The sequence below is a fragment of the Embiotoca jacksoni genome, unplaced genomic scaffold (assembly GCF_022577435.1).
Source record: "Embiotoca jacksoni isolate LCO1_2020_lvr unplaced genomic scaffold, fEmbJac1.0.p SCAF_1, whole genome shotgun sequence".
Lineage (NCBI taxonomy): Eukaryota > Metazoa > Chordata > Actinopteri > Embiotocidae > Embiotoca > Embiotoca jacksoni.
The window spans coordinates 10,629,585-10,649,144 of NW_027185229.1; the positions used below are offsets into that span (position 1 = coordinate 10,629,585).

Genomic DNA, 19,560 nt, shown 5'->3' on the forward strand with positions numbered 1-19,560 from the left:
TGCAAAATAAGAGACAGAAAACTTAATGGACAGGACTAGATGTGACAATTAGCAGTGGAAAATAGTTTTTGTCTTCTTGTCATCTAACTGTAGGAAGAGTGCAGTGGTTACGAGCTTCTTGTCATATTTATTGAATAGATAAAGAGTCCAAAAGTGAATTAGTCTGAAGATTTTCAGATACCATTGTTGATTAGACTGGCACATCTGGGATTTGGCCTCCAACATGCCCCCTCCCAAATTTGGGGGAAAACAAGTGGCATTCGTCATAGACTTTAATGTAAAATAGAAGTACAAAAACAAACTATTAGACAACCATCAGGGTTAAAGTAGTTTTTAAATGACCCAACAACACCCTGTCAAGTAAATATATGTCCACCCTGCTTGACCTTAAGTGTGGCTCATAAACTGTATATAAAGCGTATGTAGCTTCAAGTTCTAAAAAGTGAAGCCAAAGCAGAAGTGCTTTAAACTGCATTACCACCCAGGGCCGCCAGGGGTGGCTCCAAAAAGTCTCTGGCTACAGTAAACGTCCAATCAACTTCTTCATGAAGTCATTATGGTGTAATTAGATAAATCCACTCCTTCTGATCAGTGTCTATCTGAAAAGAATTCCATAATAATTAGATATTAGGCCTCAAGGAGCAATATACTAGGTATGTGTTTGATTGACAGGCCTGGGGTAAAGTCAGCTTTCCTCTATAATCTAAAATATGGTCACTTCTGGCTCTAAAAATCTAAGATGGGCACAGCGGAAATGCCAAACTTAAGGCTTCAAAACAGCAGTGAACAAACCAGTGGGTGATGTCAGGGTAGTTTGCCGCTCGATATGGACACAATTTATTTCCTACCTACACTCTTGAAATTGTCTCTTGATTAATGCCTTCATCATCCACCAGCGGATGTACTAGGTTATCAGTAGGGATGATAAACATCTCACTTATCGCACTTTTATCCAATCAATGTAAATGTAAATCTTTGAAATTTACATTTCTGTTGTCAAAAAGGACCTACAAAAACAAAAAAACAATGAAGCGGAGGTGCCTAAACAGACGCAACATTTATGGAGTATTCTGGGGTGTCTTTTATTTCCAAAGATAGACAGATTCGTTCAGGCTTTGTTTTAGAGGTATTAAAAGTCCCTGCTGAGGAGACTCTGTTGAATTGTTGTTGGGTGAAAACAGACAGTCAGTGCAAGGCTCAATAGATGAGAAGAACACATTAAACATCACACCTGAACACTTTGATGGAGTGTTTTGGTTGCAGCAAAAGCATAAATGCCAGCAGGTGCTTTTGATTGTATAACTTCTGTATGCGTCATTGCTAAGTGTCTGTCCTGTAGCATCTTGTATTCTAATTTGCAGTACCCTGTTTAATTTTAATGAGTTGTAACACAATTAGAGCAAACAGTAATATTATCACTGGGAAACAAGGCAGAAAAAAATGGGACAACATAGTGGCAACAAATGTGGCCAACAATATCAATGAAATCATGTGTGGTATATTTTTCTTTATTATACACTTCTGGAGAACATTAATGTCAATTTGGGATCAATAAAGAATCCCTCTGATGATAGATACTGATGTCACAAGATGAAGCAGCTTTTATGTTCTGCATATCTCGTAATTTCATAAACAATTAATGAGCCTAATATTTAACAGACAATCATTGAAGTTTACTGGACAACACTTTTTCCAGATGTTTCAGCTACTAATCTTTACTGATCTTACTGATATACTAGCTGGGTGATGGTTAAGAAACCATGGCACTCACAGGAACTCTGGGAAACACGGGGGCCTGGAACGAAGAGCGCAGTGGACAACAAAGAACCGACACTGACTGACAGAAACATGCAGATACGCAAGAGGGTGGGAAGACAATTGGACATAGGTGGAAGCAATTAGGGCGGAGGTAGGTACGAGGGGAGAAATCAAGACAACTGAAATGAGAAGGGAGGGTGAGAAACAAAAGTAAAACAGGAAAAAAAAAACTAAATTTAAACAGAAAAACATGACCACAGTCAGGTGGAGGTGTAACAAGTGTGGCCAATAAACTATGTGTTAAAAATGTGTTTATATGAATTCAAAGAATAGTGGTCGGTATGTAATATTAGACTTCTTTTTACTACCTAATATTGGTGTATGAATAGGCCAAAAAAATCCGATATCAGTCAGGCTTTACTTTTTGGTGTCGTACAGCAAAGAAGAGTGGAAGAAAGGCCTATTATTACAACATTTTGCACAGACAGTAAAATAAAGCAAAACCTCTTTTTCACTGGAACAAAGTAGTCACCTCCTTTAACTGTAAAGACGTTGTACCTATTTAGCGTGCAGACTGTACAGTAAAACAGTCTTATGTTCGCTCTTATTTCAAGGTAATTACAAAGTAAATGTTAAGTGCGTGTGCAGTAATAATACATTCTTGTGTAAATACACTCTACAAACAAATCCTGTAGAACACAAGTCAAAATATGTCCATCTAATTATGCATGTAAAGCTAAATCGACCTGGCTAATATTGAAACATTTGTCACTTGTAAAGGTTGAATGCCAAGTTTTTCTCTATGATTAATAATTTTAAGACTGTAGGTTGTATGTTGAGTGCTTTAAATTAAGAATGATGCCACGACAGCTGAGCTGCACCTCGGCTCACCTCCCCCTTTCCGACAGTCTGGCGGCTGGGGATGCTGCCGTGGTGTCTGCTGGTCATTCTATTAGCGTTAAAGGTCAGAGTTGAGTCCCGGCCAGATGCCAGGCACTCGCTGATGAGGGTAAAAGAAGATGTATTGAAGGAAAATATCTGGCAGGTCGCTTCATCAGCTTATTGAAAAGATGACAGTGTATATCCTTGTGCATATAATGATGCATTTGCGGACCAGTTTTACAGAAACGTTGCGACACATTTCATTTTAGTCAAGACGTTCACAGCTTTTACCCCGTCATTTCTGAAAGAATTGCCATGCCAGATTTTGCAATGTTCCTTCTCTGACTCTTATAAAGATATGATATATAATAATACAGCACATACATATGAAAACTTATTTCTGTATGTCACTTGATAGCTGCTCTTATGTTCCATTCTCCAAGTGGAAGATGAGGATACTATCAGATGACGTTCAGCAGAAAAGCAGAGGCCCGCAGTAAAAAAAAAAAAAAAAAAACGGAATAAACTGCAGACAAACAGAAAAGTCTGTGTGGGTGAGATGTTTCCAAGAGCCCAAATAAACATTTCAAATTGAAATCCAAAAGGACGTTTTTCTCAACAAGACAGTGCTGTTGGGAAAAAAAGCAAACAGTCAGATCAAAAGTCACAACCGTTTATTTGGCAACACCTTAGAGTCCATCCCTCCTTGGAGGTTGAGAGGAAAAAGTATTTGAAATCATTTATTAACATGTAACATTTATCATTGAGTATCTTGAAGCCTTGAACATATCATATGATCATATGCACATGCGGATGTAAAGTAGACTGAATAATCAAGGTAAAAGGACAAACAATAAATAGGAAATGACATATTTTAGTTAAGCACTTGTTTTACACATGATGTGGATAAATTAAACAAATGAAATTAGAGAATTACCACCATTTCACAAGACCAGCTGATACACAACCTCAAAAAAGATCACATGCAATGAAACATTAGTAACATCCTGAATGCAAATAGTCTGTCCATTTAATGTCATGCTTGTTAATGACCTGATCTGATTAGTGCTCCGTTTAATTCAAAAGTCTGGTTCAAAAGCACTAAACACAAAGAGATGCACGAGTCAGACTGATTGGAATGTAGTTTTAAAGGTATTTTCTCTTAAAGGTATTTGAGATGTGTTACTCAAACCCAGAAATGTAAACCTCATGTTGGTACCAGAGGAAAACTCGAGGGAATAAATCAAAGTCACCAAAAACCACTCTCTGTGCATCATGAATTTCTACATGCATAAATTGTATGGCAATTCATCCGATATTTGTTGAGATATTTCTGTTTCGATTATTCAGTAGACCAACTGGCAACTTTGGTAAAAAAAAAAAAATAAAAAAAAAAATCGAAATATTTTTTGACATTTTAAAAATATATCATATAATCGTGGTTTTTATAGCACCCGTATAATCCCTAATATATCTACAAAAGTGTATACTGTACTCAAAATGTGCTGTTTGATCATTTACAGTGGAAAAATGATTCTGTTGGAACGTTTGTCTTTACATGACTTCTATCATGAGACGGCTGTATTTTCACACCGTGTTCAACAGGCCTGAGGTGAAAAAAAAAACCCACAAACAAGCAAAAATAACTTCTTGAGTAGTCTCAGGACTTTTATCTGCAGTCTGACAGGCTCTTGAAGCCGATTTACAGGGAACTGACCATGGTGGCCTCCTCTTGCATGGACTCCTCCAGATCAGGCTGCCCCACGCACATCACAGTCACCAGTCTCTTGGGCAGTTTCCCGCTGAACAGCAAGTAGATGCAGGGGTTCGCACAGCTGTTCAGACTGGCCAGCAGCATCAGGATGGTGAATGTTGCCGCTGGAAACACAGGAGGAGGAAGAAATGAGAGGAATCTTCAAATGTTTCTTTTATTTCGTTTTTTGTCCCCCCCCCCCATGTTGTGAGATGCGTGTGATCTTACTCTGAGTGGGCGCCTCGGCATCCCAGACAGACCACAGCTGCACGGTGAAGAAAGGCGTCCAGCAGATGATGTAAGCGAGCACGATGACCACGGTCATCTTCACCGTCTTCACCCTCGCCTTCGACACCCCTGCCACGCTGCTGGCCCTGGAGGACAGCGACTTACTGATCGCTTCTCCGACGTGGTGCGTCTTCATGTGGAAGTTAATGTGCACGGTGCGGCAGATGCGCAACTGGCACACGATCACGGAGAGAATCGGCAGAACGAATATGACCAAAGTCGTCCACGTCACGTAGGCTCTCGGTCCCCATGGCTTAATAAACTGCGCCCAACAATCGTACACACCGGGGGCGACCTCGACCCGAGAAAAAATAAAGATCTGCGGGAGGCTGCCGATGAGGGAGACGCACCAGGCAGCGCACGCCGGACCGTTCAGACGCGCCCTGCGCCTCTGGAAAGTTACCATGGGCTTGCAAATGGCTTGATACCGGTCTATAGTCATCGCTACGATCATATATGTGGACGCAAACATCCCGACTACCTGCAGGTACTTTACCACGCGACACAATATATCTGGACCGATGAATCTGTCCGTAATGTCCCACATGAGTTGGGGGCAAACTTGGAAGAATGTGACCACCAGATCGGCGACGCACAGGTGGAAAACAAAGACGCGCATTCTGGAGAGCTGCTTCCTGCTCTTCCACAGCACCAACAAGAGCCCAAAGTTTAGGATTCCTGCAGTGATGAAGATGATGGACAAAAGAGCAATTTCCACCTGAGCCAAGCGCTCATCTCGAGGGTCATCACCATAGACTGTACTCCCCAGTGTGATATTACTGAGATTCACACTTAACCAAGCCATGCTTTAACCCCAATTACTGCACAGTAGCTGATTACATAACCACTCCAGGTGAATCCAGCTGAAGTAGAGGTATTGAAATACAAAAAAAAAGGTGTTAGCAGGCAGCTTCAAGTTCACATTTTAAGAAAAAAAATTAACTCCTAAAAAAAACAAAAACAAGTTTACAAGATGAATTTCCAGGAAGCAGTAACTGTTGATCTTCTCCAGACACAAAGTGTGGCGCTGGTAAAGGAGAGCTCTGGGTTTTATATCCCCTCTCTGCAGGAGGGAGGAGCAACCTCCTTCCAGCACAAGATATGTATTTATCACAGTGCCAAAGACAGAAATTTGTTCTACAAAGCATTCACAGAGGAAACACCATGAGTCATTTCAACAAAACGATCACCTTTTTATAGAACTGCAGAATCTTCTGCACAATAAACAAAGTAAAGACATAAGGTATAACTGCAGTTAAGATGAAGAAAACAAACACATACTTCTGCTTTCCATTATTTTAACAATGAAAAAAATGTGTCTATTGCATCCCATCTGATATTGTATTTCAGTATCGACGACAGATTAAACCTCCATTTTTCATCTTCCTTTGTCTCACCAGTCTAATGAGTGAATATGGTATAAAGTTTAGGATTTCGATTGACTGAGCATCGGGCAATTTTACCATTAACACAAACATCAGAGCTCTGTAATAATACCTACAGTTAAAATCAGTGGTGCTACGCATTTTCCGTCATGCTGAGATACAACATAGCGCGTGATCTTCAGGCTTACACAGCAAAGCAAATCAACAAAAGTAGCCGTCGGGTCATTTAGGCTGAAATTGCATTCATCAGCAGGTATTGAAGTCTCCCTTCTTGTAGTGTCCTTTTTCAACAATAAGCATCGGGCTGCTTTAACAAGAACAATGCAGCTGCGGTAAGTGTCCAGTTTATAATCGTGCGCTGCTTGTTGGCTCATTTAAGGCTTTATGTAACTAAGCAGTTCATCTTTGTCCATCTGGTAACGACTTTTCTTCCAGATGTCGCGGAGCTTCTGTAAGGTGGCACCGATCTCCTTGCCTGAGGTGACGCCCATCCTCCTCAGATCGTGGCCGCTGATGGGGAAGCGAGGGATGGACCATTGGCTGAGCTCTGAGAACAGCTTCTCCTCACCTTGATACTTTAGCAGCTCCATTACTTTACTCTGGGAATCAAGCTCCCGACTCTAAAACGACAAGTAATTTAGAGGTTAGTATTTGACCATTCAGCTGAACGGTTCAGGGCACTGTAGGTGTGGGTCTGATCAGATATTTTCCCACCTGACCCACAGCCTGCAGCAAACCAGAGCGAAACCCAAGTACGGAGATCGGGTCGATGAGCCAAGACGAGCCACGAGGGAAACCAGCATTCCGTGTCTCTTTCTATTTGGGGTTCCCTCTCATTAGGTCACTGGAAGGTTTAGGGTTATCAAAGCTGAATCTAGTCTTACCTTCTTTTCCTATTTAAAATATACATGTTAAGTACCAAAAACCATCTCAATATAATGTTACATCACCTTCAGTCTTAAGCCTCTCCATGGGAATCTACCAACAGGATGCTTTGTTACCGTCTTTAAGGCATATTGAGTGTAATGACCCTCTGTTCTGATTGGTTGACTCTTTACTGAATGATGCACACCCGAGCCAACCGCAGCTCATCTGTCTTGAAGCCTGCTTGCTCCACGACAGAATGACCGCCCCATATTTTCTTCTACATAAAAAGGTCGGACAGCTGGCCGTGCTGAGGGCAGACATGTGAAAATGAGCGCAAGTTTGTGACATCACAAACTTACCGATGCCCAAACGGCACAATTACTGAATGTAGGCCGTGTGCATTTTCGCTGTGGAGCATTTTGACACTTTCACAGTATTTATAGAGCAACCAGACCTGCATCACAATCAAATAAATAAATAAAATGAATTTGAATTAATTCAAGGACTATCAAAATGTTCTGGAAATAAGACTTTTCTGATTATAAAAAGGAAGCCAGGAGGATTATTCAATTTAGGAAAAAAAAGAAAAAAAAAAGAAAGTATTTCACCGTCTTGGAACCCACTTTGATTTGGCTTGTTGGAACCCAATTCTAGTTAGTGATTATAAATGTTCCCTGCAATGCCTTTCTCCAAGCCCTATTAGCATGCGTGGGAACATGGTGCATTCAGTTGTGGGTGATGGATGCAGGAGGACTGATGTCCAGCAATAAGAAGGGAAGTGAGATAGATGATTTCTCTATTGAGGCCGTAAATACAGTTATTCGCAGGGTTAGTTAATCTAACAATCATTCTCCCAATGAACTGTTCTCCAAGGAAGTGCTGCCGATCTCAGTCTCAGCCCAACATGATGGATGCAAATGACGTATGACTATTTTGTCTGACCAACAGTCCAAATATTGAATTAACTGGCATCGAGAACAAAATAACAAGACAGCGTTCACATTTAAGAAGATGAAGCCTGGGAACCTATCCTTATTTTTCCTTAAAATGAATGAAATATTTTTGTAAAGACAGTTGCAAAATGATGTTTTGTTGATCAGTTAATCATTTAAACTTGAATGTTTAAAGCGTGTCTTATGACATCTACTTCAACAATCCACCATATGACATACAGATGGATCATCGAGCAGCCATCACATGCATTTAATACTTGTAGTTACTTTTTAAATGGTGTTAAAGTGAAAGATGGTGAATTCCGTCTCTGTCTGGAGGTGTGTGTGTGTGTGTGTGTGTGTGTGTGTGTGTGTGTGTGTGTGTGTGTGTGTGTGTGTGTGTGAATGGACAGAGACACACACACACACACACACACACACAGAGACATCTGATTGTTTCCACGGACCAACTAGAAAAGGCAGAAACTTACATCGATAATAAAGTCAGTGAAAGGTTTGAGGCTGTCCGTCTCCTCCTCACTCTTGCAGAGCTGCCGTCTGTGTTTGAGCAGGAACAAAGCCAGAGTCTTCTCTTCCCGGGACACCTTCAGTCGGAGGTCCATCTTCTCCACCTCTTCTGGGGAGTGGAACAGGGCAGCCAGGATGGTCATGGGTTTAGGAGAGTGGTCTTTGGCGTTCTGCCACACTCGCTTCATCTCGTCAACATCGCCATCTGTTGGTAAACCTGAGGAGGAGCAGGGACAGAAGGGAAGAGCACAACTGTGCTACTCAAACTGTGCAAAAACTTGTACAGGGTCTTCCCTTTAAAGTAAAAAAAAAAATTGTAACGTAAAGGTAGACTCATTGTTTATTTTTTAGTTTTGTCTCTTTGTCTTGCTTCAGCAATAAAATGAAAACAAACACAAAAAAAAAGATAAATGACAAAGGCTGAACATGCAGATGTATTATTGTAATCTTGTGGTTAACAGTCCTTTCAATGCTTATCTGTGCCCCGTCTCTCACCTATGTACTGAGCTAAGTCCAGACTATACATCAGCTCCAACAGATGAGCAGAGTGGTTACCGACCACCATCTTCTTCAGTTCCACCCAAATTCTCTCTCCTGATATAGCTGCCAGTCCACGACCGTTTTCCCTTATGGCGGCCAGTGTCTCAGGCTCGTGGTCATCCGGCTCAAAAGCCACCCTGCCGTAAAACCTGGGGCGAAAGGAGCGATTTAAAGTCAATGCGATCACTTCAAACACTTTAGGGAGACGATATCATTTTTCACTAGCTCCTTACCTCGCTCCCTCTTTTTTAGTCAATAGTCTGAATTGGGTGATGTGAAAGTGAATGAGGTCACCTACCTGAAATATCGCAATATTCTCAAGTAGTCCTCTTTAATCCTTTGCTCAGCACTGCCAACAAACCGCACTCGCCGATTCTGCAGATCCTCATGTCCTTTATAAAAGTCGTATAATGTGCCATCAAGCCCTAAGAGGGGAAAGAAAGTCAACAGAATTTTGACATTAAATTCCTAAAAATGACAATTGAGTAAAGAGAGGACAAAGCGAAAGGGATCATCCAAGTCATCATTGAGCACAGTTCTGTTCAGATTCAGTCGAGTACAAAGGCACTTACCCAAAAACATGGAATTGATGGTGAGGTCTCTCCGCTCAGCATCTTTCTGCCAGTCGGTGGTGAATTCCACTTCTGCGTGACGTCCATCTGTCTGAACATCCACTCGCAACGTGGTCACCTCAAAGTTCTCATTGTGTAGCTATGAAAGATAACCGGTAAATAAAACGCGTGACGAGAGGCACGGAGAGGATTGCACTCATGGTGCTGTGATGGAACGCCAATGATGTGCTAGTTCATACTATGCCCTTATTCTGAAGTGTCTACACACACACTCAAGAGTGATATTTCAAAAAGGCCCATACAGTATAGATGTGTCACACTCTGCACATGGTAATACTACCATTTTATATGTCTCCAAGCTTATGGAGCCGTATGCTCAAGCCTGCTACCTCTGCTCATTAGATGGAATTTATTTACATTTTCCAGGAATAAAAAAAAAAAAAAAAAAAAAATCAATCAGTGGTGGAGATTCCTGTTACTGGGCTGCTTATTAATGGAATGCTGCCCCACAATCCATCAGGATAATTGTAATTCTAAAAAATCTTTAAATCAAGATTTAAGACCCTCTTTTTGTAATTGAGTGAGGGTACATCTGTCTGGTCCACCAACACACACCATTACAATGATCTTTGTATAATTAGGTGTTCCATTGTCTGTGTTGGTGCGTTTACTGAATATCTGTGTATTTGTATCTGTAGATTAATTTTAAAACTTTGTCCAATAAAACTGTTCACTTATTTGGACAATTACATTTCTTTAAATGTTCCTTAAGCTATTTACATTTACAGATCCTAAGTACTGAAACAATTGCCCATTTTTTTGTTCTTCAGCACAAAGTAGAGGATACTACAGTCGACAAGACTCACATCGAGTAAAACAATGACAATATATTTAATTTTTTGTGGAAAATCCTTTGCAGTCAATGACTCCCTGAAGTCTTGTCGCCATAGACAATTCTTTCCCAAGATTTCATTGCAGCCACCTTCGCACCTTCCTGCTTCTCGTAAAGTCTCTCTGCCTTTAGTTTGGAAGCTCAATTGAAATGAGATCAGGTGAATGAGCCCGTCAAGGATATTCTTCCTCATCACCCTAAAAAGCTCATTGGTTGGTTTGGCCGTACATTGTGCATGTGTTTTTTTTTTTTTTTTTTTTAAATAATTAATACAAACGCAGATATCACTGACTGGTTTTTGCTTATTTTTAGGGTCAGTATTTTGCATTAACTCTAACCTCTTTACTCCAGACAACTGCACCTTAATCTAAATGGCAGCCAAGTGTAAGCTTTTCTGTGCATTAACTAATATTGAAATGAAACATAGCCGCTCAAGAAACCTTTAGTAGGAACTAAGTACTTTTGAACCCTTAAAAATAAGGTGGTATGTGTGAAAGTGGGCTACAACTCCCACAAAGGTCTGTCCATATTCATGTAAACCTACACAAATTGAATCTAACCACGGCCCTTTCCATGTCGTATCCAATACTTTAAACTCAAGAAACTTTAATTAGCATTAAAGAGGGTGAGTTTACTTAATCTTCTGCCACAGTAAACTAACTGGCAGCTACTTCTGTCCCGTTTAAAGCAGCTTTTACAAACAAAAGGCCTCGGCTACTTCTTCTTCAGACGGTTCGGTCTCTTACCCTTGCTGTAATCGTCCCATGCTTTTCTCCTTTATTGTTGATCATCCTGATCCCAGCAGTTTGGAACATGTGCTTCATCTCATCTGGAGTGGCGGTGGTGGCAAAGTCCACATCTTCAGGTCGCTTCCCAGACAGCAGGTCGCGCACAGCACCTCCAGCTATCCTCAGCTCATGCTGGTGCTTCTCAAACACCTCTGGAAAGACCAGACACACATAGAGGAGTCAAAGAACTTTTCATGGGCGGCATGTCTGGAGGAAAAAGGGTCATCCAAGGGAACTTTTTTGCAGGTGCTGGACCTAAAGAGAAATATCTTCACAGCATGAATGAGGGCAAGGTCTGCACACCATTGCGCTCCCACACTATTCCATTATTAATTGCCAGCCAACGTTTTAATCAAGAGGGATTTTCTTCAGGCAGGTTGAAATCAATTTATCAACAGACATTATCAGAGAATGACAGATTTCCTGGCTTAATGACATCAAACCAAGGTCGACAAAAACGGAAGAAAAGCCACCTTGTAAACATTCGTCAAACTGTAGACTTTCCAAGATAATATATCTTATTGTTAGTAATCAAAAATCCACGCAAGTATCTCGTCTTTATGAAAGCCCAATGCAGTCTAATAACAGAGTTCCAGCTGTAAACAACAACCTATTCGCTAGTCTTGATCAAATATCTGAGAAATCCTCTATTACCAATAACAATTAGTCATAATTGACTTCATATTTGGTTAATAATTGGCTCAAATTATTCAAATGATCTCAAACGCAACTAAAGCATTCATGTACTGCAGTCAAGTTATGCTGTTAATTTATCAGGTGACAAAGAGCAATACTGATATATATATATATATATATATATATATATATCTGCATAATAAAAAAAGAAAGAAAAGAACGTGTCTAGCTTTAGTTTCTTTCGTAAACTGTGAGCACCTTCACTACAACGTAATATTGAAACGATCAAAACAAGCTGATGACGATCAAATGGGGGTACATCTATGAAGTCCCCCCTGCACACGTTGTCCCGGTGCTTTGCTCGCGTCTGTGTGTCTGTGTCTGTCTGTCTGTCCGCCCACAGCTGGAGCTCACCTGCCAGTGTGTTCATCCCATCAGTGAACAGAGACCGGAATTCGCTGGTCTTCAGCCGCATGGTAAAAAGACTCCTCCAATAGAAACGCGCTCCACCGGTCACACAAGGGTTCAACAGTCTGCTCCACATCTGCACGGAGAAGGAGAAAAGGAGAAAAGTCGTCGTCGCGATTCTTCTGCATCGTTTCACGTTTGTCTGCTTTTATCGAGCTAGCTCGCTGCATATTGTTAAAAAAGTCGCTCTGCGTGCACTTTGTTTTTAACATGACACGTCAACGCATACGTACCAAATATCAGTGGCGCAACTGACCTGCGACTTAAAGCGAGTTGTTGTTGTTGTTTTTTTTTTGTGTGAAGGATTTACTACAACGCAGTTATTATCTCCGTCATCTCCCGTGAAAGCTTTACAGGAAGACTTCCCAAAACGTGCGCTCGCTGACCAAATAGCGCGAGATTTCACCAGACTTCGCGAGGCGGCGGTTTAAGAACCGCGCGTTGTCACAAGCCCTCGCGAGATTCCCGGTTGTAGTTCCAGGTGAACATTTCCGGGGGGAGGTCTGTTGCTGCGGACTGTCAGATCAGTAAAACGGGGCAGGAGGCAAATGGCTAAAGTGGAGGTGACGCCGCTCAGACCGTGGGGCGACTTCTTCCCCGGCTCGGAAAGATTCGCCAAACCGGACGTGAAAGACTTGGCGAAATGGAACAACAGGGTTGTCAGCAACCTGCTTTATTATCAAACAAATTATCTGGCCCTGGCCATAGCGGTGTTCCTCGTTGTCGGGTAAGTCATCGTAATGGTAACAAACAGTTGTTGTGGTGTTTAAACTGATGTTTATCTCTTCAACGTGTGTCTCGCAGTTTCACGGGTTGTCGCCTCGTTGTTGTTATAAACTAGATCAGAGGATCTAGACGAGGGTGGAGAGGGAGGATGCACCGTTATGTTCTCGTACATTTGGTCAAGATGGCAATCAAAGTCAAAAACTAAAAAAAAAAAATATATATATATATATAGGAATATGATTCACACATTTCAAGTAGTGCTAAAATGCAATGACATGAGGAACTTGCGGGCACCGACAGAGGAACAGGAAGGCGTGCAACCAATGTCATGCACTTCAAATCAAGATCTGTCAGCATGAGGTGTACACAGACCAAGAATGGAGCTTGAAGAACCAGTCTATTATCTGCTGTCACCATACAAGGCAGCCTATGAGATCAGAGGTTAAATCTCCCCTGTATGAAACATCCTGCCTTTAATTGTTCCAACTAAAGGCCAGCTGACTAAAAATAGTGATGCCCAGTCTGTGTCATGGTCAGTCTGCTGACCTGCGTGATGACATGTTGTTGCAATGGTCATGAAGGCCTCATAAGCCCTCTGTGTAGTCAGTTGTTGCACTGCAGATAGGACACTTGTGAGATATATATATATATATATATTTAAAAAAAAAAAAAAAAAAAAAAGCAGCTTAATCAGCTGCTTCTGGTCCCTTGATTAGGAAGAAAATCCAGTATAGGAAAATTTGCCAACGAGTCCATCCTGTGTTTTGACTCTTAAAAGCAGAAATCTTTGAACTTTGACCCATTTATTTGACTCCTTTGATAAAAACCCTGTGATTTTCTGTGCGTCCATTTTGGAAACAACCGCAAGAAGATTATTGCATTCTAGAGCATTTTATAACACACCTCCATCATCAGCATGCAGGGATTATTTCTGTATAAACGTACAGAGAAATTAAATAAGTACAACGGAAGAATACAATTTAGAGCTAAATCATTCAAAAAAAAAAAAAATGTACTGCCATATGTTTTTATGATCTTGCATCCAAGATTACCAATGTTTGTGATGCCAAATACGTTAAAGAGAGCCTGAATAAGTTCAACTTATTGTGTGAGACAGGCCCTGGGTCATACTTAAACTGAGCTCATGGACTTGATGACATCGCGCCACCGTGCCAAGGCTGGATTTGACACAAAGCGTTTCAATCTGGCCTCGCAGAGTACAACAGAGGTGTGTGTGTGTGTGTGTGTGTGTGTGTGTGTGTGTGTGTGTGTGTGTGTGTGTGTGTGTGTGTGTGTGTGTGTGTGTGAATGACTGTTGGAGCAGTAAACGGATAAAGTGCCTCTGATGTATACTGATCAGAGAAACCACTGAAAGGTGAACCATTAAGTACAATGCAACAACCGAGCAACACATCTTCCCTTCACAAGGATAATGTACAAATGAATCTGATTGAGTGAGGTGTTGCTTCATTTTAATGATCATTTTGGAGACTGTGAGTTGTGGCGCTATTGAACTGTACTGGGTTGTCCTGAGAGGTATTCTTCATATTTTTTTCACCCCTCCCATATAACTGAATGGGGCTGTATTATACTTTATGCATCATTTGTCAGTTGTTCTAATGTCGTGGCTGATGGGTGGAATATTCAGGCTGCTTTACTTAAGTAAAAGTACTAATTCCATACTGTAAAAATCCTCCTCCGGTATTTGAGTATTGGCAGCAAAATGTACTTAAAATATTAAAAGTGAATATACTCATTGTGCAGTAAAATGCTCCCTGTAAGTTTGGAGAAGACTTAGTTACGTGTACTTAGTGGGGGGTGTAGGGGTCCTTCCCCAAGACAATTTGTTTTATTTTTTTTTTATTAATAGTATGCAATTTCACATCATTTTTGACCATTACTAATACCATATCTGTGTAAAAAAAAAAAAAAAAAAAAAAAAAAAAAAAAAATTGAGAGCAGGTAATAAATAAACAACACCTGAAAAGGCTCATGACAAAGCCTTAAGTTAGTTTTTCCACTTTCATACATTCGGCTGTGGTGGTGCACAAAACTTTATATTAAGAGGGAAAACCCTGAAAGTATTTGATATTTTTGGATTAATATTCCTGCTGCATTAATGTTGGAGGTTCTCAGCAACAGCTGAAAGAAAATTGGGGATTCCGCTTTTGTCAACTACACTCCAAAGCTGATGAACACACCACCTGTAAATATCAGGGAAGCTAGCTCAGTTAAAAACATATCTCTTTACATTGCATTTTACCTGTTCTTATGCATCTCATTTATTATCTATATTTTCAAATGTTCCTTTATATCTGTTTGTATGTGAAACACTGTCATTTTCTTGCTGTAAAGGACCTTGAGCTGCATTTCTAGTCTGAAAGGTGCCATACAAATAAAGTTGATTATTATCATGATCATTATTATTAATGTGTGTGTTGCATTTTACTGCTGTATGTTGAAGGTGGAGCTAATTTTTTCTTCACTTTAATCTATAGTAATGCATCATATTCTATAAGATAAACATATGTTTCTATCATCACTTCACTGTAAAAAAAAAACACACATTTCTGAAAGTCACTTTTTCATGAGCTCAGATAACAGTCCTGAATAAGAACTTTTTCAAATTTAATCCTTCAGTTTATAAGAAACATTCAAAATCAACACAGCTGGATATACGTGGTCTCCATTGGACACAAAGGGTATTCAAGATTGTAAATGTTAAACTTACTAAAGCTGTCAGATAAAAGTAGTGGAGTGAAAAGTACCGTGTTAATGGAGTAAAAGTATAAAACTGCATGAAACTGAAATTATCAAGTAAAGTACCTTGAATTTGTAATTTGCATGCTTGAGAAAGTGTAGTTACTTATATTCCACTAGAGAGAGTGTGTGTGTGTGTGTGTGTGTGTGTGTGCGTGTGTGCGTGCGTGTGTGCGTGCGTGTGTGCGCGTCTCAGTCTGGTGTGAACATATGATCTAATATATTGTTTTGAAAAGAGTTTTAGGGCTGCAACTACTGATTTTGTCATCAATTATTCCACCAATTATTTTCTTGATTAATTAACAAATCATTTGTTTACAAAAAGTCAGGAGATCAGAAACGGCAGCTGCAGATCGACCTTCTGCCGACCAACCAATCAGGCAGTCAACTAATCTAGTTGAGGGGTCTTATTTCATTTTACATTTCATTATTCATGGGAAACTGATCCTTTTAAATCTACATAAAATGATGCTCATTTTCGATTGTCAATCTATGTCAGTCAGGGGGTCATGTTGTTGTACAGACCGTTTCTAACCACTAGGTGGAGCCAGTGACTACACATGCCACCTGCATCGCAGCGCTGTAAAGTCTACTTAAACGTGCCTCCTGTGTTGCTGTCCTGCAGGTTCCTGAACCCTCTGGGGATGTTCACATCCGTGGCCGTGGTGTCCTGCGTCTTTATGGCCTCGGTGTGGGCCGGGGAGAACAAAGCTGTGATCAACAACTTCAAGAGGCAGAATCCCACTGCTTTTATGATCGCCATCATGGTGGCCAGCTACATGGTGATTTCCATCCTGGGGAGTGTCATGGTGTTCATGACTTCAATCACTTTACCTCTGGCTTGTAAGTTGATGAGAGTGGACATTGATATTTTATAGACCCTAAGTGATGCGTAGATTTAGTGTGTACCTGTTAGTGCAATATAAAGTTTGAGGCTAATATAAAAGTCCTTAGTTGATTAGATATCTTTGACTAAGTAATACTTGTTGAGTGATAATGATCTCTAAATTTGAAAGGTCACGAAATGATTCAAAATCAATGAAACATGTTTTCCAGATTCTTGAAGTGATATTAATATGGTTTAACTTGGTTTATGGGTTTGTTTTTGCCAATTGTAAAACACTAACAGTCCCTTTCCCATCTGCATTTCAGTGATATTTGGACACGCTTCCTTTCGGCTCCGTAACGTGATGAATAAACTGGGGAACAAGATAGAATGTGCCGGACTGAAGAAGTCACCGATGGGCATTTTGCTTGAATCTCTGGGTCAGCAAGAGGAGAACATTCAAAAGATCCAGAGCCTTCTGGAGGGAAAACCGAAGGAGTGACTGGACTTGGGAAGAAACACACGCACACACGCACACACGCGCACACACACACACACGCATGCACGCGCACACACACACACACACACACACACACACACACACACACACTTACGTTTTGGCCGAAGATTGTGACTTTTTGTCTTCCATGCAACACATTTCTGTGTCTCAGTGTAAAACCTCTTCAAGTTTCATGAGCAGCAAGTGGTTTGAAAAGAAAGATTGTAATCTGAAGGGCTTTATCTTTCCCTCAGGGTATGTGACACTCCACCCAGAACTTGTCGGGGCACTTTTCTCTAAAAGTGCAGAGGGCATCCAAGTGCTGCCTTACACCTCTGCTATGCAATGTGCAAGTGTTCCTGTGCAACATAGTTGCACACTTCTTCCCGAGGTACGAAATCTGTGTTTAATCAGTCGCAGAAACAGCCGTCAGTTCTGCCAGTTTGCGTCTGAACTAAAACTGTGATAGCAGCACAAGTCTTTGCCTTTTAACAAAGAATAAAAAATAAAAAAAAGAGTGCGCACTCATCACACATAACTGCGAAGAAACTCCCAACGGCTGGTTTGGTTCAAGTTTTTGAATATTTTCCTGACATATGATGTAACTGTTTACTTCGGTCCATGTTTGAATAGAAACCAACCAACCTCAAATAAAGAAAACCAGACAAAAGAGAGTGCAGATTTGTCTTGATTCACATCTATTTGACAATATTTGAAATGAAAACTTCAAAGGTAACCCATGCCAATCAGTATTCCTCCTGAACCTCATGAGTGTTTAATCCTTGACAATGCCCCCTGGGTGATGGATTGGCTAGCTTTGCTTTCCTCTCCACTTACCCCAAAGGCTCATCAATGGGTTTGCAGCAGATTGCAGTGCAGAAAGCTGAGAGCAGCAGAGTGACGGAGTGCCTTCATCTGTAGTCATTCACCTCCAAACCCGAGTTAGTCGCTGTGTCAGCTACTTGGGCTGTGTATATATATATATATATATATATATTTTTATTTTTTTTCCATTGGATTCCATTTGAAATTGACTGCAGATAATGAAAATCCATCTGGAACATAATGTTGTGTAAGCGGCAGTGTGTAAGGAGAGGGGGAAACACGGTGATAAGAAAGCCAGCTGGTTTTTCCAAACGTGTCCGCGTTAACCATTTGCTTTCAAAGAGACTAAAATCCATTATTTAAAACGGGCATCATTTCCGTGCGGAACGCAGGAAACGAGCCCTGCTCCTGATGACCCCTTCGTACCCAGGTGTACCACGACTCCAGTGGCTCTCCAGTTTAACTCTGACTGGAGCTGCAGGCCTTTTACCCCTCTGTGCAACGGTATTGATTTATGTCTGCTCCCGCACTGCCTCATCCTCATCCTCGTGTTGTGAAACTCGGGAAGGAGTGAACACGAGCGCTGGTGGCAATAAAAAAATCAAGTAAAGTCATGTCTCGGAGGGCACAGTGGAGGTCCTTGTTCTCAGCGCTGCTGCTGCAGCTGCTTGTGAGGATCCTATCAACACGTGTGCATGCCCAACAGGCGTGTGTCTTTGGTGTTTTCTCCTGAGCAGATGTGGAAGTTCTTTTGCGTAGTACAAAACAACACTATTCTTGGTTTAGCATTAATCAACGACACTTTTCTTGCTGAGCATCCACTAAAGGGTGTTGCCGCGTATCAGGGTTAAACTTTTTTTTTTTTTTTTTTTTCACGTGGTTAGGGTTTGGGAACATAAAACGTTGGTTCGGGGTACGTAGTCCGCTAATCCTCGCGCCAAAGTCCGCAATTTATACCACCAGCCACCCCCCCCCCCCCTCCATCTTCTTTACAAGGACTTTGTTACTTTTGTATTCTATCTAATGACCTTCATCGCATGACGTTTGGTGCGCGTTCTTCTCGGGTTACGTTACAAAGACACGCTGACCTCCGGGGGAATGGCAGGTGTATTACATACTTTGAAGTGATACTGAATTGTGTCATTTTGAAAAGACCGTGTTTGAAGAGGCAACAAGCCTTTGTAATGTTTTTGCACCAGCTGCTACATGACAACGCCGTTGTTCTTGCGCAGGGCTCTGACTTGCACCGTCTACCTCCCGCGTAGTTTCTGCACCACAGGCCCGGGACAGGCACCCGTCCAGCACGCAGCGCTTACTCTGGTTCGTTTAAGCACACTTTGACAGCCTTCCGCTCGACCCCTGTGCCCATTCCCACCCACCGTCCCCTCCTGACAGGCTTCGTCTGGCTAAGCTGGTTAACTAGCCTCATAACTCAAACAGTCTTGTCATTCAGCAGATCTGGCTGCTTAGACCTACGGCACAGCTGATCATGTGACACATTAATGGTGACCCGCCGTGACCTTTGCAGTCTGCTGCGTCCTCACGTGAGCTCTTCCGAGCTTCCCGTACGCCCACATGGCTTTGTCTGCCTCCTTGAAGAAAGATCATCCTTACTGCAGCCCAAGAACAACACTT

General features: G+C 41.4%; 3 protein-coding genes across 4 annotated transcripts; 1 reads left to right on the forward strand and 2 right to left on the reverse strand.

Moving 5' to 3' along the window:
* Positions 1-4,082: 4,082 nt before the first annotated feature.
* Positions 4,083-5,742, reverse strand: avpr2b.1 (arginine vasopressin receptor 2b, tandem duplicate, 1). The gene is made up of 2 exons (XM_069163406.1): positions 4,622-5,742; positions 4,083-4,518 (listed from the first exon to the last, which is right to left on the reverse strand). The coding sequence occupies exons 1-2, from the start codon at positions 5,484-5,486 to the stop codon at positions 4,343-4,345; spliced, it is 1,041 nt and encodes a 346-aa protein (XP_069019507.1). The 5' UTR covers positions 5,487-5,742; the 3' UTR covers positions 4,083-4,342.
* A 19-nt stretch (positions 5,743-5,761) lies between these two features.
* trnt1 (tRNA nucleotidyl transferase, CCA-adding, 1) lies at positions 5,762-12,677 on the reverse strand. Of its 2 annotated transcripts, none has more exons than XM_069163278.1 (8): positions 12,546-12,677; positions 12,236-12,365; positions 11,144-11,337; positions 9,506-9,644; positions 9,232-9,358; positions 8,889-9,082; positions 8,357-8,610; positions 5,762-6,686 (listed from the first exon to the last, which is right to left on the reverse strand). In XM_069163278.1, the coding sequence occupies exons 2-8, from the start codon at positions 12,363-12,365 to the stop codon at positions 6,441-6,443; spliced, it is 1,284 nt and encodes a 427-aa protein (XP_069019379.1). In that variant the 5' UTR covers positions 12,546-12,677; the 3' UTR covers positions 5,762-6,440. The 2 variants fall into 2 exon arrangements, with proteins under 2 accessions (XP_069019379.1, XP_069019296.1); XM_069163195.1 differs by having other exon boundaries at positions 12,523-12,677.
* A 113-nt stretch (positions 12,678-12,790) lies between these two features.
* arl6ip5a (ADP-ribosylation factor-like 6 interacting protein 5a) lies at positions 12,791-17,770 on the forward strand. The gene is made up of 3 exons (XM_069163532.1): positions 12,791-13,016; positions 16,401-16,618; positions 16,928-17,770. The coding sequence occupies exons 1-3, from the start codon at positions 12,838-12,840 to the stop codon at positions 17,101-17,103; spliced, it is 573 nt and encodes a 190-aa protein (XP_069019633.1). The 5' UTR covers positions 12,791-12,837; the 3' UTR covers positions 17,104-17,770.
* The last annotated feature ends 1,790 nt before the right edge of the window (positions 17,771-19,560 follow it).